The sequence below is a fragment of the Argopecten irradians genome, chromosome 7, assembly GCF_041381155.1.
Source record: "Argopecten irradians isolate NY chromosome 7, Ai_NY, whole genome shotgun sequence".
In the NCBI taxonomy this organism is placed as follows: Eukaryota; Metazoa; Mollusca; class Bivalvia; order Pectinida; family Pectinidae; genus Argopecten; species Argopecten irradians.
Window position 1 is genome coordinate 33655717 of NC_091140.1, and position 26345 is coordinate 33682061.

Here is a 26345-nt window from a genome sequence, read left to right on the forward strand (position 1 = left end):
AAATTTATAACTATAATTAAATCGATCAGTTATATTGCATATACTCTAAAACATGAACGGTAACTCCAACAATCTTAACTTAAACACGATTTCATACGTTTTAAAGACGGATGGTGTTCAGTTCGAATTTGGTTTTATCAGTTTAGCGTCATTTTAGCAGTCATTTAAGGACGTGACGGGTTTGTGGAGGAAAGCCGGAGTATCCTGAGAAAAACAGTAGATCAGCGGTAAGTACCTGGTAACTGCCCCACCACATGGGACTCGAACTCGCATCCAAGAAGCAGATGGCTGAGACATAACCGGACACAAGTATATTCATAGTGGTACGTACAAATCTGTAAGTATCAACACTCATCTTTGAGTCAATTTAATTTAAACGTGATAATCGATAAACCATTTCGCAAATCTTCTACTTTTGCAAAACAAAAAAGGTGAACCAGAGTAAAACCTAGAGGAGAAAATGTGACATCCGGCAGTCCTACATGCCGACATCCGGGAATGTTTATTTGCAATGTCAACCTGTGAAATCATGAAAAGGTAACAGTATCATATGTCACTTGATCGACTGATTGATCAACTGGCGGGAAACTCCAAACGAAAAGAGACAAATGCAAACATTTGTCATATCATCAATATAATCTCCCATTCATTTCAATTCATGTTCGATTTATTATAATCATTTCGAATTATGAAATTCCAATCGATTAACATAAATTTAATACGAAGGGAAACGGATGACAGACCCTCTGTTTACAATTGCTAATATCACTGTATAAATGTGGAATGAAATTATTGACCACAGCTTGGCTTTGTGGTCTGACCATATGATTTCATTTCACTGGACTGTAACATAAATGTAATCATTTAAAGTATTGTTGGCTTTTAAGAATTAAAATCTATGCATTTGCATTTTCAGTATTGTAATTCTCCAAAATGGTGGTAATTTGTGATGATGGACAGCATATTAGAACTTCTCCATGGGTATTCTCCATGACAATTACAGTGTACGGCAAATATAATTTTAACGTCAGCATTAGCATATTTAGAGGAGTTCTCGATTGGAATAGTGTTTAACACACTCGCTCTGTACCACCTTTTATGTTAGAAATTGACTTTCAAATATATTTCTACATAAAGATATCATTACTTAGATCACGCAGTTTCATTTGTTTTATTGCGAATGCATCTGTTTCGTTGTAGTCTAACTGACCTGGGCCAAGTTTCATGACATCCCTTAACTTCAAGGAATTCCTTAACCTTAATTTCCCCATAGAAAAGCATTACAAAAGTTAAGAAAATAACCTGAAGTGAAGGAACTTACTTTAACATCTGTAATGTTTTCCTATGGAGAATTTTAAGTTAAAGATGCTCCACCGCGAGAGAGCATGAATGATACCCATCATTTAAACATTTAACATGAATTGGTGTTTAATCATGTGTATGGCTAATCAACACAAACAAATGATATAGAATATTTGTTTTGTTCCTTATGGCGCAGGCGTATTCAGTAATTCATTCCATATAGAACATAACGCCACGAAATTTCTCGGAATGCAATTAACTATTTGTGATTTTTTTTTTCTTGAAATAAAATTAGAAGCTCAAACTTTTCAATGGTGGTAATGGTGTAAAGTAAGTTACTTTTGTAGCTGAGGAAAAATACTAGTTCGTCTGCTTTCGTTTTTTATTGAGAAAAATACTATTTGTCAGCGGTGGAGTGTCTTTAAGGTATTTCTTAATTTCAAAGAGTGATAGTGAAACTAGGCCCATATTGTACGTAACACAAAGGATAAAACAGTATAACACATGTAAATGTTAGATGGCAACTACTGTATTATTTTATGGCGCTATATAGTCGCAGTACCTATCAATTCGCGGTTTGCTTTACGGGTCATACATTTTGTATTCGCCGAGATTGAATTTCTGAATATTTCGCAGCCTATATTATGATGGTGTTAGGAACTCGCAGATTTAAGTGAATATAGCGAAATGAACCATCTGAGAAATTTAAGCGTTTTTTTTAATTGTTTTATTTTTTAAGCAATTTTTTTTTTTTTTTAATTGTTTTATTTTTTAAGCAGATAATTTATTAATAAATACAATCAAATCACACAGGTTCTTACATTCACTGACACATACATCATATTTTTTTTCTTATATATACATCTATTAATTGTATCACACACATACCCTTTAACAAATCTTATTATTACACAATTATATGAACAAATAACGGACAAATAAGACAGCTTGCATACACTCCTAATTTATAAAATTTAAACACCAAAGTATAAACCATGTATATACAGTCAATCTTACAATAGCATGCACTCACGTACACACACAATGACATAAAGAAGAAAGAAAATTTAGAAAGAGGATAAATTTAAAAGTCCTTTTGAAACAGTTATAAAGTTTATACACAAATTAGCATGTCGCAGATTTTAGTTAATATAGCGAAATGAATCACTTGAGAAAAATAAGCTTTATTAAGTTTATACACACATCTGCATGCAACATCAGTTATTGTATTGTTTAATAAAAAAAATTCCAAATCAATTTAATATCAAAAAATCTCTAGACTGTAAACATGAGACTTTCTGTCATTATGTTAATGTGTTTACTTCAGGCTTAGCAACACCAACATCACCAGTAAACAATGTGTTTGATATTTATTGCGTGATAACGAATTCTAAACCCAGCATGACGTAAGAAAAATCTTGTAGGTAATGAAAATATATATACATCGTGATTAAAATGCCACGGAGAGTGATCAAATGTATCTCTATAATAACCCATTCGAGCGAATTATCAAATCTTTTAAAAGCATTTTAACCTAAAGTGCAAATGGTGCATTCTTGCCACACAACATGCATTAGGTAAGATTTCTGTAGTTTTTATTTGTTTACAATAGGCAATAGGCTTGCATTACATTTCCTGTTCTTTTTTTAAATACATCAATTTACAGTATACCGGTGTCTTGAAGTGCAACAAAAATACGGGTATTTGTATTTAATAGATTTGCTTGCATCTTATGTCAATGAAGATGCACGGATTGATATTGGCCTGTTGCAATTTGATTACTTTTTATCTAATTATAAACGTTGCATTGATAGTTCTTATAATACTAATATCCACCCATACAGTTGCAGTCAGTTTCCTTTACAAGCAATTCTTGATCATACAATGTATGTTAATTATCAGTTGTTTTGTTCATGTTTAAATGTTTTCCTTGTCTTTACGTATCATTGCCTTTATAACCATGTATTGAACAAGCTTGGTGGGTTTTTTTTAAGTTCTTTAGTTGAATGTATTTCAAGAAGTTCATTTAAGTAATTGAAAATTCGATGTATACTAACATGAGACAAAGGTTAAAAGTACTGAGATACCCTTCCCTTTCGTATGTCGAATAAATACGTCGTCGATAATTAGGTCATTTAAAGGCTACAGGTACTCGTTAAGCAAGAAAATAACTTATCGGAAAATGTTGTAATAAAGAACATATCATATTTAATACAATATAAACACGTCGACTGACAAACGAGGTGTGTCAAATATGTTGATATATTTCCTACTAAGTGCGAAACAGGACAGTATAAGGATACCTATGTTGTATTTTAAATTTAACAACAATAGCCACCAATAAATTAGGGTATCACAACCTGTATGGACATTTTACGATGTAATCGATCTCGCAATTTAAAGCAGAGACATCCGTATGTTGCTAAAACACATTAATTTGTGGTCCGGTTGCGGTTTTACTGGTACTTTGTCAATACATTTAAAAGATGGCTGTCTGGTTAGGAACAGCCTACAAATGAAGTGGACCGATAATAAATGAGATCGTATCTTAACAAACAGTGTTCCGCCCTTCGGGTTCGATACAATTTTATACTGAAATGTCAGGCACATAATGACACATTGTTCTGAGAAAAATACCGTAATAGTCTTCGAACTATTGTTGGTAAAAATAATATTTTTATTTATACTTCCATTTCTATTCTTCTAAATGCAGTTCGACAGGACCACCAAAAGTGTGCCGGATAGTTTCAAATGTTTAATTATATAAAGAACAAACTTAAAGATATGAAATGTTTGACACTGTCTTATTGAAACTTGTAAGAACATTCTTCACGTATTCAAAGCTTAATATATTAAATTTAAACAATTCGTGTTGAAAACAAAACATTGTCAAACGTGAACCGGGATTTAAGTTAAGGATGTTTTACGTTTTGGTCGTCATACTTTTTGGGCTATCAAGCGATTTTGCAGGTAAGTACCTTTATAATAACAGTTTTCATATGTCCGTAGTTATCTTTTGGTTTTTACCTCGAATTTTAGTAATTAGATATTTAATAATACATTATGCCGTTTTAATTATTTAAACATTGATTTTCTTAATTAACGGTGATACAGAATAAATTTGACGTAATAGTTTTGGTTTAAAAAGCCGAAAACAAACTTTCAGACGAACATACCCACCGATTTAGCTGAAGTGTGCGTATCACTGTTACTTCTGCATAACATTGTTCTTAATATGCTACATAATGCAATGTTTCATATTATCCAGCTGACGTTTAAATGACGTTACTTTTACCTTTGACGATTATAACGATTTCGATATTAATGAACCATGCTACTTTTTTGCGCTGTATATTGGTATGTTACTAGGGTAAGCAACAATTAACAAAATACTAGAAATATATCTACAGAACATTAAACTGCAGTCCTATGTTTGAATCTCGTATACTAATTATTGACCGAATAGCCACGGATTTGAAGCAAGTAATAATAATGTTCAAGCAATCTAGATCTAGAGGATGTCGGAAATACCTCTGTTACTGATAGATAAATTAATCACTAAGACGATTGTTTAAGGAATAAATGCATGTCAATTTTTTGGCAAATTGCTGAATCCCGAGAAATGTATGTCGATAGGATTCAGATCACTAGAATAATATATTTGTAAAATAATTATTTCATTAACAGAAATATATATGTATTTACATTCTGATATTCATATTAATCTCTTAAACAAATTTCATTTGAATAATTTTTCATTAACCACCTTTTAACATATTTATGTTAAGCATTCTAAAGCGTATATTCAATTCAACAATGGATATATATTCTAGATAATACAGGGATTGAACAGGGATTGCTAATGCGTTAACGGTAATATGAACGCAACCGGATATAGCCATAAACAATGTAGCACAATGATCATATTCTAGTTAATATTGAAATTATATCTTAACTAATATATTTTCTATTCTTTACTTTATTCATTGTTTTATAATGAATCCTCGTCACAATTTAAATGGCGATTTTGCTGTCAGGTCATATCAAACTGACTAGGACGAACATTAACCAACAACAAAGAAACAGTATTATTCCTTCCATTTATCTGTAATATTAGGAAGTCAATAACCCCAGAGAGAACACAAGCACTGTGTTGTGTTGTGTGAGGTCTACAGATAATTACAAATTGATGATTAATAACAAAAGAATTATACCTCTACATCGCTTTCCTATCCATTATGTATCTTTTGAACTTAGTCTTTTCTTCATGTACGCTAACACTAGTGAAAAAGAGATGCACTGTTTATATCAACAACGAAAGTAAGAGAGATGTTCCTTTACTTGTGACATATTAGTGTTATCTTAGAAATTCACAATGGTTCCTGATTTTCCTGAGAAAAGCAACTTTTTCTGTTTGATATGATTTAGAAACGTTAATGTCACTATAACCGTGCATTTGATAGACATCTGGTAGATCAGTGGTATCACTGTCGAATATTCTTCCAATAATATCCCAAAAGCCGGCATCTTTATGCATTTTGGTAAACCACTTTTCAAGACTTTCGCTATCGCAAAGTGGCCAAACTCTAATGCACTGAAGCCTCTTAAAGCTTACATATATTAATGCATGAAACAAACTGCATACGGTAAACGGCCGTGCTTTAATGATCTTAACTGTATATAGAACGTTAAGCTTTACCAACTAATAAACACAGGGGTCAATCATTTGAGGCACACAGTTGGAATGATAGTGACGTTCCTTAGATCCCCATTAAGTAATCTTCTGAAAGATAAGGTGAACCATTTCAATCAGGATACCTAGTTTTGTGCGTTTTTAGTGAGCAATGTCTTGTCAATCGAGTGTAACAAAAGTGTCAACGTATTAATAACGAAAACAGTTTCGTTTAATTAATTTTATTATATATTTGCCATATCGACTACGTACCTTGATATCGATCTACAAATAACCGAGAACAACATGATTATGACAATTGTACGGTAGCATCAGTGCATTTGACAGACATATATGAAATAAAACAAACCGTTCTCCGCGCGTTTTTGTCATTAAGTGGCATTACTATAAAGGATTCACAAGATGTTAGAAACTCACCCTGCCCCTTTTTAACAAACCTGACCAGCTCAGCTTTCTGTTTTCTTTATATTTGTATTTTGTTTACGATTTCGTTACATTTAATTACTTGATTTCGCCATTCTTAGGTAACTGTATTGTATGTTATATTATTTGAAAAAAATACATTTCTAAACTTCACATTAACCTTGAAAGTAAGTAAATAAAATATGTTGAACCCAAATTCCTAATACAATACTACAAAGACATTACTGTGAAATGATTAAATGGCAAAAAAACTATTTGATTTGAGATCATAGGGTCATGAACATAAAACGTCCCACCCTGATCGTATTGCCGAAAACAGAATGCTGATTTTGGTTTGAGTTTCATAAACATGTAATCAGAGAAATTTCTGCTTCATATAAATGGATTCCGCACAAGCAACACAGGCAAAAAATATAATATTTTTATTGACCTATATTTCCTAAATACATGTATGCCTGATACGATAAAAATGTCAATTCGCCATGTTTCCCCATTTGTATTGTTTTTTGTGCCAAATGTTATTCACTGATATTAAGAACAAATAAAAAACAATATATGTTCTTCTAAATCTAACCCTTGAGAAAATAACAAGCCTGACTTATGCCATGTCGTTCTGCTTTTCGAAATGTCGACAATCCAAAACATACATTTTTATGTTTTGTCTTTTCGACACGAATATAGGAAAATTTTCAACTCTGTATTATCTTCTTTTCGCCGAAAAAAAGACGGAAAAGGGATAAATCAAACACAAAAGAACGAAATTAATCTGCATTTATGGAACACGTATTAATTAATACATTCAATTTATTATTCCTTGACCACCTACTCGTTAATCAGAGCGGAACCATTAAATAATTTAGCCGACTAAGACGTGTTAAGATTTGTTCGTTACCCAGAATCGGTTAAATCGGCTGTCAATTATGGGTCATTTATATGTTATAATGTAGGTAATCAATTGAAAGTAATGTCACACTGATTAAATGATTTGAAAACTTCTATAACATGATTCAGCGAATACAGACTGCTTTGTTGATTCCGTTTCTGATATCAAATGTGCTGATTTAATCTAGATTTTTGGACTGTGTATTTCATTCACTCGTAACAAGAAATCAATTAGTAAAAGTTTTTATGAACAATCGCAGCTGAAAAAGACATTCCCTTACAGATTTTAAAAAAATATGTCTTTGGATTGTACCTGTTTAACACACGATGTAGTTTCTTTGTCCTTTATGGATTCGTCTGTGATATAAAGGTTCAACGATGAGGACGATGCGAGGCAACTAAATTTGAATGTTTAAATTAAATGAGAAAAGGAAGCGATGAATGATTAAAATGTTTTGGAAATATTAGGATATAATGAATAAAAAACAAATCTCAACTAATTTGCTCATTGAGCATGTGTGTCACAATTCAAACATTGGAAAATATGTCCACAGTCATTATCTACTGATATGTTTTATATCCTGACAGACGACAATTTACCTTACCAATAACTGATTTGGCAGGTTTTGGTCAATGATGCTGTGAAAGTGTTTATTGTATGAGTCGATTAAATCCAAATTTATTTCTCCAATAAAACGTAGAAGACTTATACGATGGATAGTCCGTATCTCCTGAACAGAATGAGGAACATGGAATCGGATGGTTAGAGAAAAAATATTGTTCGTCTTAACTGCAGTGAAGTCACAAAGCAGAAATGAATTAAGAGATTTGAAAAATATACATCTCATGTCAAGAAAAAAAGTACACGTCCATATGGAGTTCAATATTTACAAGTCTATACATTGATGATGCTATTATAATATATTAAATATAAACTTCTTTTGATTCAATTTACAGATTTTCATTAACAATGCATACATATATAAATTAATTTAAAAATCAAATACCATGGAGACGAAAATGAAAATTACAAAATACTTCATAGAATTTCATCGCTATATCTTTTGAAAATTATCGACATATGCATGAAAAATTGGATACATTTTTATTGTCTTTTTTAATATTGAATCCATAGAATATACTTACCGAAACTTGACGCAAGAAATTGATGCAATCAATCTAATATGTTATGGTCAACACAGATGTTTATCTTTCAGCAGAGCTGTTTTTAGTCTAAGTAGAAGCCTAAGCCATTTTGGTAACATCTGTAGAAATACTCATAAACCGGAAATTATGGAAGACGTTTAAGTATTGTTCTCAATATCCTTCGGGCTTATGAAGATGAAGTCATAGCCAAAATGGACATTCTTGAAATAGAAATAAAAAAGAATGTTCCTTTCTTTTTTGTCTACTACTTCATAAACCCAAAATATATTGGGATAATTATTACAATTTAATTAGATAACTTAATCAGATACAAATTAGCCATCAATTTCCGTGATTTGACTCACTTTTCCAATTATTCAAATTAAATGGTGGCGCATTGATATCTTTAGCGAAAAGTTCATTCTGGTCGATGACTGCCGCTTTTAAGATATCCCGTGAAAACGTTATGTATATATGACGTCATAATACTTGACGTACAATTCTTTCGGTCTATGGGAAAAAAAACTCTAAGATCTAACCAATAAAAATGAGTCTAACATATGAAAATTAAATCATTAATTCATCGTAATAACGTTAATCATTATCAACAGATAATGTTGAGATTATGGGTCAGAGACCCGTTAACTACAAATACCTTATATTTACAGATGGAACTTGCAACTTTCCGTCAACACTTACCGACGGAACATGGGTCAGCGCCGAGAAAGGAGATCTTGTATTATCGGGAACATCGATATTAAGCTATCCGGTTCTGATAACCGGGGTGTCGACCTTTGACTTCAACTGTATCGACCAATCAGGAACTACGTTTCTCTTCCAGTAAGATGGCGTTTACACTTCATAAGTATAAATTGACTTTTTTGATGGCAATGAGAAATAAATCATGTTAATAAGGTCATATTGATTACCAATCGTATTTATCACTTCCATGAAATAATTCGAAATGCATTTCCTAGTTATTATGATATACCAAATATACAAGTGACAGAACTGTGCTGAAAAAAAATTAAGTTTTTGTTTGTTTTTTATCAACTGCATGTGTCTATGAAAGTACATATCATTATCTACAAAAAAGAAAAGAAGTATTTAGGTAATTTTGATCTGTCCAACACACGTTAATTAAGTCAAATATGTGGCACGAAAAACTGGGTCAACTAGAGTAAATTGGAGTAACCTATACTAAATCAAGAGTGCGAACAAATGATCCAATTTAATTATAATACTAAACTGGGTTCAAATATAGATATGCTCATACTTAATTTCGATAACATAATCTTTCCGTAGATGATATAAATAATGGCATTAATAACGTTTTATCAATTTCAACAAATTTTATTTCATGAAAATATTATAGGGGAGCTAACAACAGGTTCTCTCCCAAATGACGTTGTATCCATTGTCACATAGTCATATAATTTTAATCTTTAGCTTACACCATTATCTAAAAGAAATACTCTTTGTATACCATGTCTTTACCTGGATAGGAGTTCGATGTTCTGTACATGCACTCCTTTGGTGTCATAGTTAGCCTAGGCGAGTTATTGGTTACCTTAAAAATATCTACAATCTATCTTGGATTCGGTCTCTTCATATTTTGTACACGACTACTTTATTATCACTAATTTATTTATTTGTTTATTTAGGGCAGTGGAATTTCAGAATGTGTTCGGTGTCATCACACGGTTCTTCCTGTGTCTGGACATTCAGGAGATCAATGGAAACGTATTGAAGTATTTCGTGGGAACAGGTAAATACATATTCAGATTTATGATCATTCGTTATAGACAACAAAAAGTCATTGGGCTATAAGAGCAAGGTTACTATCTTTCTTCATGAAAGTAATATAAGCCATCTACGCTCAATAACGTGTGATATTTCTAGATTTACTAATAAAACTGATACCCTTGTCATGTTTAAATAGAATAATAACTCCTTATAACTTTTAATCAGGCGGCGTTAATTTTACCTTAAATAAGGGACTAGAAATGAGAAGGTCGATATTCAGGTATGATGAGTATCTCAAACTCACGTATGTATTCTACATCATAATTCTTTGTAAAAATCTGATGCAAACTTGAATTGTATGACTTATAATGTCGTCCTTTAACAGAATCTCACTTATGTACGAGATTTCACGAGACCTTGATAACCTTAATACTATAATCCAACAGATGTTCGCAAAGACATAATTTCGCGTTTTCACACATAACGACGTTTCCACGACGATTCAATTTCGCGACATATTTAATTCTGCTTACCCTCTTTTTGAAACGTTCTCACGACGTTTCTTTTTCGTGATGGAGACATATTTGTTTCCACTCATATTTTCGCGATAATAATTTTCACGCCTTTTAGAGTAGTATGTATGTTGAAGGTGGACGTATCATAGTGTTGTTTTTTTTGTTACAGAATACGACGTATTCGTGAAGGATTTCATATTCCCTCTGGCCGACGCCATAGCGGCACTAGCACAAGCCTGTAATAGGGCCACTCCGTATGAACCACAAACATATATTACACTTGTAAAAAGCGGTAGGTTAAACTTAAATTTTATTACCTTGTAACATGTGGACATCAGATAGATGGTATAGAATACGTGTGAAATATTTTTATCACATCGTCACGCATGTTGAGTTATGGGGAAAATGTGATAAAATCCATAGTAGTTGGTTATCGCTTATGTTTATACACCTTAGTAGGTAAACATATTTCATTGCAGTTACCATAGGTAACAGGTAGTTGCATTTTTTAAGTGTAAACAACAAATTATTAGCTTTATATTTAGGCACAATGTTTTATGGAGGAAATATATTATGTCCGTAATAGATGACGTAATAGGTGTAGGTCGGCATCTTTGAATGTAGACGAGAAACAACTGATAGACACTGTATAAAGATAATAGATAAAGTTATGGGATAAATGATTTACCCAACGCTTGAGTGTTATGTACCCTTGTCCAACTGAACTCTTGTTAGTTAATATAGAAATTATGGAAAAAAAACACAAGCTGTATTTGATATATCTAAATTGCTAGTTTATGTTATGATTAAATACTTTTTAACTATCACACGCTATAGGAAACTGCCAAATCTTACCATCTTTATCATGCAGACATTACTTTTTATTCGACTGATATATCAATCTGGTAAACAGGGTCAGTGGCGGATGGCTCAGCTCCAATTCAGTGCCCGGATGGTCTTTTGGCAGTTTTTACTTCTGTAGCTATATCAGGCCAAACCTGCGCCAACAGTGTCCTAGACGTCTGCTCGAACCGGACCCAGATGAATTTTACCATGGATACACCTTGTGCTACGGAACTAACCTTTTCTGGTATGACCGCGTATGCCATTATAAAAATCATATAATTCACATATTTTTCAAACGCTTCGCGCAAAGACAACTGCTGTAATTAAGAACAAACAGTGTAAGATGTCACCAAAATAAATTCTGTAGTATTTTAATTATTCGTTGTTTTTAGCTGGTGGTCAATATTCCTGTCTACATCACGTGACTTCCGGTCAGACCACCTATCTTTCTCTGTGGAACAATGATGCCTCACCAACTTATCAATTCTCATGTTTTGTAAGTATAAAACAACAGGGACCTTAAATTATAGAACGAATATTTAGTTTAAGGGTGTGAAAGTAAATCTTTATTTTACAGGGTCGCGATTCTTTTTGTTTATTTTTGTTTGTTTGTTTGTTTTTGTTTTGTTTTGATTTGATTTGTTTTGTTTGGTGTATTTGTTTATTTTCATATGATGTAGGGATATTTAAAGCAGGCAAATTTCTCACATTGACCAAAATATATCATAGTATAAGGAGTAATTATAAATTACTCATTGGCAGAGTATTGTCTCGAGTATTGTACTTCTTAAGGAGATAAATGTGTTATAGAATCAGTATCAAATCGTCACTAGATTAACGATTTGTAGGATGATAATTAAAAGAAAATTTAATAAATCAATTAATAATGACATTACAGGCGTTTGAGGTAGTAGGCGACGTCGTAACAGCCACCGAGACTATCAAGTACTGCACTGCCACTACAGACCACGTGACACCTGGTACACGTGATACCATCGTCGGAAAAACAATCGTCGCGCAGGATCCATCAGGTAACTGAGTTATGTTGCATTATATAGATATAAATGTCAAATGCCTTTCCGAAATAAAACTCAAAAGTTTTTTTTTAAATCAATAAAAAACAGAATATTTATATAAATGACGTAAAATGGGTTTAAAACACGATCAAATAAAGCATTAGAATTTGCATATCAAAACCGAGCTATTAAGAATATAAAAAAAATGATATGTTCAAAAGCAGTATATGTTCCATATTTATATTCTGCCTCATTTTTTACTTTCAGAGAAATGCGTTACATTAGGAGGTAAGTTAAATCGCCGATCTAAAGTATACTTGGTCTTAGAATTTGGCAAACGCTATTTTCTCAAATAAATGAAAATACTTTCCCCAGTTTGACATGCCCGTTTCTGTAATCATACAAATAATACGGCACGACGTCATTAAGGACAAATAAAAGTAGATATTTGCAATATATAATATTGAATGAACTGTTCTTCTCGAGAACGGAAATATTTTGCAATTGAAATGTCCTTTTTAAAGGCATATATGAAATTTTACACATTTTTATATATTTTATCCTCTTTGCATTTTATGATGTTTTAAGGAACGGCAACTTCCGTAACGAATCAGGGGGTCGCAATTGCATCAAGTCAGACTGGATTATATGCCCTTCTTTTGATCCCTCTGTATATTCTACTTTCTCTTCTTCTCCTACTGATGCTCTGTTTATGTGGAAAGTGTGGAAAGAAGAAAACGACATCAGAGAAACCTCGCCCTGAATCACCAATTATCGTGGTTTCAAAACCGGAAACAAGTAATTTGCGTTTCGGCATGCGCAGTGAGCTATACATGAAACGCGGCCACTCCGGATTATTTCGACCCAAAAAATCTCTTGTGATACCCAGTCATCCCACGTTCCTGCCTTGTGTTTTGCCTCTACCACGCGTGGAACCTATCTACAAAGACCCTTTCCTTCTCGATGACCCTCCAGCATCGTCAAACAGACCGTTAGAACCCCTCAGAACCCTTAAACCGCCACCCTCCCCTGGGATTGGAGGGTTATACAGCTTCGATGCAGTCGAAGACATGATGGGCCAATAGCTTCTTTGATTAAGCAAAAGTAGTGTTTGATCTTTTAAACTTTTTCAACAACAATATATATTTGTGAAACTGTGATAATTCTGAAGTGTGGATTAAATATAGTGGACAATGTAATAATATACAGTTGTTGGCTGGGACTGAGGGCAACATATGATTTGTTGGACCCGAAGACAAAGTGTTGATCGAGGCCGAAGGCCGAGGGCATAAGTTTGTTTGAGGGTGTAACAGATCATCTGCTTCCCGAAAACCCAGTCGATAACTGTTTCGTTATACCCATCGACTCAAAACAATGCAGTGACGTCACGAATTAAAGGTGTGACGTCACTCCGGTCCAACAGCACATTTTAACATTCTATTTCAACAGTTCTTTGGACCGCTCGACGGAACAGTTCATTTATTGGCATTTTTGTCAAGAGAGTTTATATAAAAACGATTGTATAGGGGTATAACAATCGGGTTTGCCATCATGTTTTGTGAGATATTCAAGTAACTGTTACTTTGAATATAAATACCGGTGACAATGCATTTTCTACCATTTAACTATTTCGTTATTGGATAAACAGACGAGAGTATTAAATGTAACACGGAGAATATCTGGATAGTTAGAAAATCGCTAAAGTATTTTACAAAGATGACTTATCAGAAGACTACATGGTGTATTATTCCCAGTTGTTTGTGTGACAAGACGGGGGATGCATAGGTATCATCATCAAAGTAGTGTCATAATCATCATATCATCCAGACGCAAGGATAATCTTCCGTATTGGAACTATGTGTGGAACTAGCTTAAATGCACTTTCTTAGAGAAGAGATATGTATGTACTGAACACTTTAAGATTCCATATATATTCCTTTAAATTATTCTCATCTGCCGTTGTTATGCAAATACTTGCCTGTGTGAAATAAATATTATTCTTCTAACAGTTGTCGAGTGTAGTTTTGTAAGGGTAGCTAACCCAGCAAAATGATTGTCTCGCAAGTTTTGTTTGATATACCGTAGTTGCTAAGGAAAAAAACTTAACCTTACTCAGAATGGTGCAAGACAAACAACGTCCTAGACACTATTATAATACCTGATGTCATCAAAACATGCGGTGTGTGGTGTCCGTGATAATTTACGAGCATGGCGCTTTATGGTGGATACATCTGGAAAGAGATATGTTCTGAGAAAAAAACAAATATTTCCAGAAGACAATACTAAAAGTATCCTAACACATAGTATCATACTTATTTATGATACCGAACACAACTTAAAAATAAACAAAAATCTATAAATATGTAACAATAAAAAATCCCTATAAGAGAGATTTAAACAGGTGCCAAGCACAGTGCTGAACCAACCGGGTTGTAGTCAATGAGATCAACTAATGAGATCAACATCACGTCCGACTCCCTAATACATATAGCTTTTTTTATAATTTGTGTGTGTGTTGTTTTTTTAAGTTGCAGACAATGTGAACATTCGTTTACATGCAAAGCTTCCAATAGGTTATTTCCTTCGGGGTTAGTTTCAAGTATTATTTCGCTGTGTTCAATTACCTTCCTTTCCAAATTCCAATGTGATCAAGTTTAATCCAATCAGGACATTACGCATGAAAGTTAGGTATAATAATGACAATTATTTCACAAAACGTCATTTTTCATGGAAGTCATGAAAGACAAATAACCGAACATGGTTATGTCAAGTAGACAGAGATACCTCAATCATCATATATGATTTTGGAATGAGTTTTGTTGTCTAACCAAAACATTACACTTGGTTTGAAATGTTCCTTTCCACTACAGTTCACTGATTTGTCACTGGTTTAGCCATGAGAGATTTTTCTGTCAACACATAGTGTATGACAGATTGTACGCGCAAACCATTCGAACAAGCAATTCCAAAAACCGATTAAATGATTAATGAATACATGCGGCGTTATTGTGGCTTGCATTATTGATGATGTCATCCATAGTGTCATTTCAGTCGAGGGACCCATGTCTCTACTAATTCATCCTTGTCTTTTGTGTGCTAGAGTAACAACATAATTCCTTACCCTGAGGGTGTGACAACGGAATCACAACCTTCGAGAGAATTTAGTAATACCCAACCCTTGGCAAAGTCCGGGTTGGGCGTGCCTGAATTACCCCTTAGGTTATGGTTTCGTTGTCACACCATTACAGTTACCTAGTTTCCAATGAAGTTTATCCAGTGTGCATTGTTAAGCATTATAAGCCTGAACACTTAATGTTGCATTTGTAAGATGAAATGACAGCGTACTGATGGAGCTCATTAGTGGTTAAACAATATTTCTTTTGAATAAAATGTCTAATAGTAATACACATCAATGTATTCCGTCTTTCCATATTACAGAGTTAGCTCCCTTGCGTATAGGGATCCATTGTTATGTAATTATTTTGTGAACGCAATTCATGTCGTTTTCTCCGAAACGTATGGCGTTACGTTCACAAACACATGACGTAACAGTCAATACCTACCCGCAAGTGCAGATAACTCTATAATATGCAAATTCAGAATAGCGTAATGATGAGTTTGCGACTTATTGTTATCGGGATTATTTTGGTTACAAAAAATTATTTTTTTAAAGTACATTAGCTTTAACAAAGTAACACACACAAAATAATAATAGCAAAAGAAAGCATTAAGAGCCAAGAAAAAACCCAGAAACAAAACAATAAAAGAAACAACGAATAAACTATCAATATCGCGTAATATCAAATATTTTTGCCATACACACAGTGTAACTACACATGTAAACTTCTCCATACACCATACAATTTACATTTTAGAGGTATGTAATTTGACCTGCTTTGCATCGACTAAGAATCGCCCCATATAAAAGCCAATGACCATTGCAACTAAACATGTAAAATTCTCCATACGCCATGCTTTTTAAATTTTAGAGTTGGGTAATTCGACGATAAATACCAGCTTATTTAGGAAAAAATGAACAATACTAAAGCTGTAAACATTACTTTCTTAGTGTTTCGTTCAATACCAACATTCAATGCATTTTATTTCTGCATGTATTAAAAGTTTGAATGTACATGTGTTAATTATAAGTAGTTTTGTCATGAACATGTGCACTTAGATTTATGTTTGGTAAGAAAATATTCTATATTTGGAACTAAACCTATAGTAGCTACATGTAAATGACAATGTATATATAAGATTGTGTTGCTCTAGTCATGAACATATATCCATTTTGTAATCTAGGTTATTGGTTTACTTCTTAATAATCCCGTCTACGAATACGAATCTGTCGTAAATCTGTCTGTGTTGCTTACATCAAATCGTACAAAGGGAAAGTATCCTTATAATTTGTCATACCTAATGTCTGCTAAATGTATTTTATACTGAACCCATTCTGACCTTGTTAATATAGGATAGCACCTTTACTGTAAACTAATTTATTGTCGATAAAATTACTATTTCTTTAGTAATTGGGCAAATGCAACTTCAAATGTTACATTAATAATTATGTAAACGCACCCATGAATGTTGATTGGCAGGTATCATCTTTATCATTTTCTTTATCATCGTCTACAACCATTTTTTAGTCAATAATTTTACCTATACTGGCATTGAATCTTGCTTAACGTCTGCATTACACATATTCACATATTTGGTAAGATTCTACACGATAAAAAAGTGGTGGATGTGGACTAATATGTCTTTTTTAGTGAAAACAAAAAATAATAATGAAATAATGATCATACTGAGCTGGTGTAGCATGTGGTAGCAACACTCAAACAATATCTGTGACAGAAATATAATTTCTACAAGTTTAAACCATATGTTTGTCTTTCATACAGACTGGTGTATCTACGTCATCAAATTTGTTGAACCGACAATGGAATTTTAAAAATCATTTTAAAACTATGGCTCATTAAAGAAGAACAGAACTTTATTTTGTAATAATCATTTAACAGTCTACAATAAACGTCTATATAGCACAGTGGGTATAAAATAGAGTTGTTTTACCTTAACCGACCCTTTGTCCAGTCTAGGTTTTAAGTTTTTTACAGCCTTTCATTTCTTCATACATTTTAAATCCGATTGACTGGAGTTATTTGATACACCTATGGGGCGTGCTGCCGGAAAACGTTACTCACTTAGCGTGGAATAGGTAGGCATTGCACTGAAGTGTACCTAGCCTTTAAACTTTAACATTAATTTTCTTGTATTAAAATTAAATATGGCGAAGCATAGACGTAGTGGAGTTAAGTGTGTTTCGCTACTGATGTTAATTGCTTTTACCGTTGATCTTCACGCTATAACAGGTATGTCAAGAACTTTGAAAGTCAAAGTTTATTTATAATAATGTCCCTGTTATATAGATAAATTATGTACTTTATATCGCAAGAATCATTATACAGATGTATCATATTATTAATAGTGTTTGTATTTACTCATCAACTTAACATATTGATTATAATGTAAAAATAATATCTTTTCTCTATATTACATGTATCACATATTTGCTGAGTTGAAAGTAGTAATTATAGTACTATCAATGCACAATAACACGTGCATCATATGTGATAGATACATATCTCTTAGATAGTCCCCCACTTCAGGATGCCGCGCTGATATGTTAAGTGATATGAACACATATTGGTGTGTAGTAAAGGCTATTTCGTGTGTGTTTATTATTCCATGAAGATAAAATTGGTCATGTTTTCGTTGAAGCTACATCATGCACTTTCCCAGAGCGATTGAAAGGAGTCTGGATCACATCAGATTCAACCATATTTCGAATCAATTCCACAACGCTACATGGCTATCCTGTCAACATTCCAGGATACCGTACGATAGATTTAACATGTGAGGAGGTTAATCAAACTAAATATAAATTGAGGTATGTATTTATTACAAAATGCTCTGTTCATTTCATACGTTATTTAAGCGACATATATTGATAATAAAGAAAGGACATTTTGCCTAGATAAGTTTCCATAAATCCGAATCGGCTTGTATTTGGCATTTGGCAGAAGTGAGAAAGTCTACTACTACGTAACCAAAATAAAGATCTAACGAAATAGTCGGCATGTTTTTATTGTTTTCCTTTTCTGCTATGAAGTGATATACGAATGCTTTGTTTGGTTTAATAATTATAATGTTATACTGCTAGCTTTTATCGATGATCTCCATTAGCTGCAAATATGTTCCGAATGTAAAATGGCGTCGCTATTTGAAACGTGGCATCCTTTTGGCTGCTACGAAATTTGGAATTTTACCTTATTGAATTGGATTAAAGGAAATACTTGAATATATACATACAACTCATATATTGAACTGAAACATGAAAATCATATTTTACCATCATCATAAATCGCAGTTAATGAAAAGGACAATCAGATGTTTGTATTATATTTCCACATCATAAACATATATTTAAGTTATTTAAAAGTAACGGAACACATTGTCACCAGCCTTTTAAATTAATTTCTTTTTTTTCACTCAGTGATTTCCGTAGACACTGAGGAGAGGTAAAGGTTAGGTATCATTTGCCGACTACGATATACTTCTGCTTCCTTCACATATAAGGTATTATTATGTCCCTGATTCAGGCCGTACAAAAGCTTCTTGTACAAATGGCGTGACATGATATAATACAATATAAAACAACTGGTTCAAACTAAATTGATGTACTCGAGTTTTTTTTTTCTTCTGAAATCACTAAAATTGATATTCTCATATTCTCATATCATTTACGACCATGCATCTTTTATTATTATTCCAGGTCCATTCAGCAAACACTTGTGTTCGGCCTGACAGTAAATATGTTTTTGTGTATGGATATTCGGCCGAGTCAAGATAACTACTTGTATTATGTAGGAACAGGTAATTTTCATGTCCTATTCAGGTATTGAAGTCGTGCGTCTATATCGCAAATGAAAAATATTTTGAAAAAATAATACTAGATACTAGATTGCCGGCCGAAAACAGCTATTTTGACATAAAACTCAGGAGGGCTTTAGGAATGATGTCGATGTATTGAAAATTAAAAGGGTTGATTTTGGATAAACATACATAATAGCAAAACAAAACTTGAAAGTTTAACAATACCTTATGTACATTGTAGCAAATATTCGATGTAATTGGTACTCACAAAGTCTGCTTAGAACAACGTTTAATAAACCTTGTCATTTTATGTACATGTATAGGGAAGGTCGGCGGAGACTTTATATTGACATCGAACTGAATTGACCTTCTGTCTTTTACAGACTTTGAGAGTTTCCTAAACGATGCCTTACTTGGCAGTATCAATTCGACAGTGACATTCGATGAAGTATGCAATCGTCCTGAGCCATACGATGTCGATTCAGCTGTTATGTTGGTTAAAAATGGTGAGTTACCAGGCACTCCGCTATTGTGTGATGTATCCATAGAAACGACATACATATGTACATTTTATTGTTATATAAAGCCATGAAGAACCTATAAATGAAAATAAGGCTTCATCAATTATGTAAGGTATATAAATGTTACCTGGGTGTTCATTCACATACTCTAATACGAATTTAAAGGTGTAAAGGAGCGAAAGCACGCTCTCCAGAAATAAGCGCAACTTGTTTATTTAATTTAAACTTTTAGTCCATTTCTAGTTATATCTATATATAAATAAAATGTATATTTTTCATTGGTTCATTGCATTTGATATACAAAAATGAAGTTATCTAATCTAGTTTTGTCGATTCAATTTACAGCATCATCAGTGCAGGGGATTCCTTGTCCACAGAGCACACGTTTCATGTACAGATCACTGTCTGTTGTGAATGGGACGAATATCACGTATTGTAATCGGAGTCAACTGGACGTCTGTGAAGACACTACACGCATGCGCATTAAAATTAACGACACATGTGGGACTGCCTTAGCAAGTAATTAAAAATGATCTTATAATTTTGTTAATGAACGAAAATCTTCATTAGAACAACTTTATTTGAGAAATATATTGTATCGTTAAAATGGAGCATCTTGAATATATTATTTACGGGATCTGATTGTACTTTAAATGAACTCCAGAGCGGTTTATAACGAGCTCAGACTTTTTGTGTTATAATCTCATAACATTAAAATATATTGAAGTTAATTTTTAAATACAGTACATGTACAAAAAAGTACTGTTAACTCTAAGATTTCTTGAGGAACTATTTTTTAAATATCTTATACAGTGTAAACATAAATTCAAGCCAATTCTTGTTTAAATTTATATTTAATTATATAAATATGTTAAAATGCATCGTGCTTAAGAAAAACTTTTATCATTACCTTTTTTTCCACATTTATGTTCCCACCCTCTGTGCATCACTACAAAGCAAATATATATGTTTAACTAAATTCGATCCCTTCAGAAATTGTATAATATTGTCAATTATGTCTTCCTACTTAAAATGTGCTGTGCGTTATGATTTTGTTCTCTATAAAATGCTGTTTTCTATCTGCTGTAGCCACTGTTGAATTTTCCTGTTTATACTACGAGGAGAGTTATAACACAACATATCTCTACATGGACACAAACGATAGTAACATGATGTCACTTGTTGACCATAATATCATCTGTGCCGTAAGTTCTGCCCTGGAAATCCAGAATGGACTGTTCTAACCTTTGTCTTAGCAGTGTTTAATTATATCTGCAGGGGTGCATGAGTCTAATCAAATCCTTTGTATTTGGCCAGAAGAATTTTGCATGGAGTGAACATAGTATTGCAAGACATTGCAAGGATCCGGAAGTGGAAATAAAATCATACCAATAATGTATTATGCACTGATTATGTCTTCTAGATATAACAATCATAGTAATTAGCAATATATGTTAAAAGATTCCCAAAAAATTTAATTTTATCTAAGGAGTAAAATGAGATAAATGGATTTATTTGCTAATTAATAAATTATCTTTCAATATGCAACATCCCATGTTTGTGTATGTACAAGTTATGCATTATGTTCATAATATAAATTGCAGATTTAAGCCCAATGTCTTCATTTATCATGAAATAAATATCAAAATTATATTCTAACCAAAATGTTGTTTGATCAACAGGAGCTGTTTAATGTTTCTGGTGGACTAGTTATGACGATTTATAAAGAATACTGCAGTGATTTAATGAATACCGACCCTATCCTATTCCTCAGGTTATCTTCTGCAGGTAAGGTCGATAACTCCTTCAGTCCTCAATGTTGAATACAAACATGATAACTATGATTTTCATTTCAGTAATACGTAACCATAACTTTAGTATGCAAATACGCTACCTCAAATTATGGCAGCGTATTACTGAAATGAAATTGAGGTTTTTCAATGTAAAACCAACTTTCATGATGTAATGCTTACCATCATAACTTTATGGAGTCCCACCCTTTTTTTTCTTACCCTTTCTTCCTCAGCCATATTGCCCCTGTGGCTCCATTAAGGTTGTTTGAGGAAGGGAGACCACTCTATGTTACTCTCGTCGAGTACGAAATGAGGTACGGTAGGGAGACGGGATTCTCAAATCTTATGTTTGTTGGGGCTACAAAGATTGGTGTAGGTAGCGTATTTGCATACTAAAGTTATGGTAAGTATTACATCATGAAAATTGGTTTTACATGGAAAAAACTCAAATTGTACATTTCAAGTTTGAATCATTGCGCTGTCTTATGATCATTTCATTATACACGATATATGCCATTTTATCGTAGAGTCCTCGAGAGTTGCTTTAACATCTTGCCAGTCAACAATGTATAGTATCATCAGTTCAGAATATACAATTTGTATTGGTGTTCAATATCGAAATTAAAAAATATGAATTACGAAAAAGGATATAAGAGTATTTGAATAGTCATCAAGTTCACTCTCCATATTATTGGTTTTATCTGTTCTGATTCACTTCTGGACACTATTTTGTTTTGATACCAAGAAAATACTGAAATCCATACAACTAGCATAACAGATATAGAAACATCACCGAATATATTTATAACATAATACATGCAGAATAGGTAGATATTTGTTAGTCGTTTTGCGTAATTAGAGATAGTGTAAATTTTGAGGTTGTTTTACTTTAAACATGAATTTAACATTATATTATTTGCGTAAACGTATTCTTTTCACTGCTTGGGAAGGGGAGAACACTTATATCCAGTTAAGTTTTATTTTGGCACCCAAATCCGTTTCAAACGAAGTAACATTACTTTATTGGATTTAGTTGAACGTCTAAAGAAGGGCAAAGAGCTGTTAAGTCTATTAGAAGTTTTTTATGATTTATTAGATTGTGTATTTTCACAATTTATAGATGTATACATAGAAAAAAATGATTAAGGTAATGTATCAATGTTTCTCTAATATGTTGCCAACCGCTTATATTGCAATATAAATCACTTGTAATAAATGAAAAAGTTGCACTTAAAAATTGGGAAAACATATGAAAACAAATCGTTAATGGTTCACTTGTAATAAATGATAAATAATCATTATCACAGTTGTCTTTTGTTTACAGAAAACTGTCAATCGCATTTAACAGGTAAGTATTGATATATCAATAGGTGAACAAAGGTTATATTAATATGCTTTTTGTTTATTTGTATATGAAGCTTGACATGACATGATTTTTTAAAGATGCTCCACCGCCGATAAAGCATAAACGGTACTCACCATTTTAACAATAATTGGTGACTTATCATGTATGAATATGTCTAATAAATAAAAAAAATATTATAAAATAATTTATTTTGCTGTTTTCCATTCAATATAGTGAATAGTGCCAGGGATTTTTTTCGCGATGCACTTAATCATTTTAAATGTTTCTATCTTGAAGTAAAATAAGAATCACAAACTTTTCAATGGTGGTAATTGTGTTAAGTAAGTAACTTTTGTAACTGAAGAAAAATACGAAATCGTCTGCTCCTGTTTTGATAGAGAAAAAATACCATTTGTCAGCGGTGGAGCACCTTTAAAAATAACACTGGGACAAATTGATGACCCATAATATCTACTTAGAACAGACCTGTAGGTGAAATGATGTAGGGTTGACATTTTGATTTTCTAGATATAATTTTCGAAGATGACAGAAACTGGATTGTTCGTGACAATATACTTTCATAACGGCAATCTGTGGGAGTTAAGTGTTAATATATTACAAATCCGAACCTATAATTATATATTGTTAAAAACAGTGTGGTTAGGTAAACGCGCATTAATTATATCAAAATATAATTATATAAATGTTATCGCACTGTTCGGGGCCTGTTTTGTTAGTTTGGCTACTGTGGTAAATAGGTGAGAAAAATATATCTGTGATGTTCAATCTGGAATAATTTATCTAGGAGTGTCAACATCTCACTGAATCATTTTGTTGGTACTCTAGATTTGTCATCACAGTCATATATATAGTATTCTGTATTTACAAAATTATAATGCTTACAATGTATATGTAATAGGGATCTTACAAACTTTTGATATAAGATAATTTGTCCATTTTACGCAATAAGAAAACACAAGCAATACAAGACAATAAATTTAAAAGTCGTATGATTTATCAATTAATAAATGCATGACTACTTCATATCTGTACAACCAATCTTCTAATACTAAAAGGATCGTTTTATCTATAGAATAATGTTTTGTTACATTCATTCATTCAAACATGCTACACTGTCGACGAAAGGTAATTTGTATACATTAAAAAGAGGAGCAGGTGTCCACAGAATCAAAAGTTACGTTCATCGTCATTGAAAAGTTTGAGCTTATTATGTTACAATATCAAAGTATTTTAAATACTTATTTGTATCCCGAATAAAATCCTCAACACTGCCTATTATTTTACAGTTAAACATAAATTAATGTCCAAATGATAAATGTTCTTTATGTTATATAGGCAATCAATGGAAGAGGGCTTTGATAAGTTGCAATAACTTGTGCCTGATCCCTTTGTAAATTTGTTTGCAATAAAATACGTTTAAATTAAAAAAAAAAAAAACTAAAAAAAAGGAACATCCTTAATTGTTATCATTTAATTTTCGACAGATGCGGCAACAACACCTTCGTCTACTCTCCCAGCAGATTCATCGTTCACGACTTATTTTATAATTGGTGGAGTTATCGTTCTGTGTATTGCCATTGGGGTTATCGTCATGATCATCATATCGAGACAGAAAATGTGTTTCCAATGTCGTTTACAACCACAGGTTCCAGATTCTGGTCAACAATTTACGGATATTAACCTGTAGAGAATGATGACGAAATAAATTATTGGACAATATCCAAGTACGTCGCACCGTTCTTATTCATTTAATTTTTATTTTGTAAACAAATACTATAGTAAAACCGATCAGTCCAAGTTTGATCAGTTTTACATTTATTTTAATTTCGGCGACAACCGGAAAGTATAAGTTAACGCAATTACGAGTAATATGAAAATGTATGAATTATTGATGTCTATCAAACGGACAAACAACACTTGCATCAGTTTACATTGATTGATATGTAAACTGTACAGGTAAATATGAATATAAGAATAATTATTAAAATATAATTATAATTGTTTACGTTTGGAAAGCGTGGAAAATTATCAACGACGGTATACTCCACAAGATGAAACAGACATTTTGATGGCGATAAATTGACGTTTCCATGTCAACATTATAGACGTAATGATCGTCACGGTTTGGGTATATATCACGGTGCACAGCATGTTATATTTCCGCTCTGGTCTTAAAGAAACGAAAATGAAAAGAAAACTGCCAATCCAATATTTCTATAAATGAAATATAACATAAAAAATATGCTATGAGGAGGTCGCAATATAAAAAAGATAATATATTAAATGTCAATTTTATTCCGCAAACACCCGACATCGCATGTATATTTGAGTCTTAGACAAACTAGTTTAAATTTGGTTAATATATATTATATTTCAAATATACCACTTTAGTCAAGGGGTTGTAGCCATGGTTGCAAAAATGTTGCTGAATTTGATAAAATTACAATCGGCCTATCAAGTAAATGTTTCACTTTAATGGACACCATTTCGAGTAAATGCAATGCGAATGCATTTGAAGAAAACGTTCATGTCGGAGTTACAGATCACATATCTGTTCGACTATGCTATGAAAATATATATTTTTTATGAGGTCGATACATGTGTTATTGACCAAAGAAAAATTATCGACTGAAGACGTAGACACAATTGGACTAGTATAGATATAAAAGTTTTGTGGTCTATTGATCAGTTGGTCTTTCACTGAATAAAGGTTTTTACTAAAAGACGTTAAATGAACAGCAATGAAAGCTTTGATCCCAGAGTCTTTAGTATCATAGAGTTGTAAAATACACACTTGAACATTTTGTCACCCGTATCCTTCATATCTACATATGAAATAATTTTTTTTCGTACATCGGGGTTTTTATAATAATTTTACAATTAGAAAATATTATTTTTATAAAAATTTCCGTGTTCATATTCATTAAATCTTCCTGTAAAAATATGCGAAAATGGGATATCCTTTGCTTAATATACTACGTTTTCTTTTTGTTTACATAATTGGTTGCCTAGTAACAGAACGGGGTCTCTGATTGGTTGAAATTGAAATATATTGTTATATAAGTGAAAATTGGGTTATGAGGTATGTCGAATACGATAGTGCAGTACTTTAAATTGTTGCCATTATAACGAAGGTCGTGCATATTAAGATTTTGGCCTTTTG

At 32.5% G+C, this 26345-nt stretch overlaps 1 protein-coding gene across 1 annotated transcript; it reads left to right on the forward strand.

Moving 5' to 3' along the window:
- The first annotated feature begins 3802 nt into the window (after positions 1-3802).
- On the forward strand, positions 3803-24921 carry LOC138328223 (uncharacterized). Its single transcript, XM_069274924.1, has 16 exons — positions 3803-4272; positions 9115-9286; positions 10111-10214; positions 10877-10999; positions 11621-11797; positions 11946-12049; positions 12452-12584; positions 12837-12857; positions 18348-18516; positions 19402-19502; positions 19886-20008; positions 20369-20542; positions 21113-21228; positions 21706-21811; positions 23141-23164; positions 24667-24921. The coding sequence occupies exons 1-16, from the start codon at positions 4221-4223 to the stop codon at positions 24867-24869; spliced, it is 1902 nt and encodes a 633-aa protein (XP_069131025.1). The 5' UTR covers positions 3803-4220; the 3' UTR covers positions 24870-24921.
- The last annotated feature ends 1424 nt before the right edge of the window (positions 24922-26345 follow it).

Excerpts from the sequence above, each read along its gene's own strand:
- LOC138328223 (XM_069274924.1), top strand. The coding sequence starts at position 4,221 with ATGTTTTACGTTTTGGTCGTCATACTTTTTGGGCTATCAAGCGATTTT. Across the intron at positions 12,858-18,347 it reads GAAATGCGTTACATTAGGAG|CTACATCATGCACTTTCCCA; the intron begins GTAAGTTAAATC and ends TTTTCGTTGAAG. Across the intron at positions 20,543-21,112 it reads ATGTGGGACTGCCTTAGCAA|CCACTGTTGAATTTTCCTGT; the intron begins GTAATTAAAAAT and ends TATCTGCTGTAG.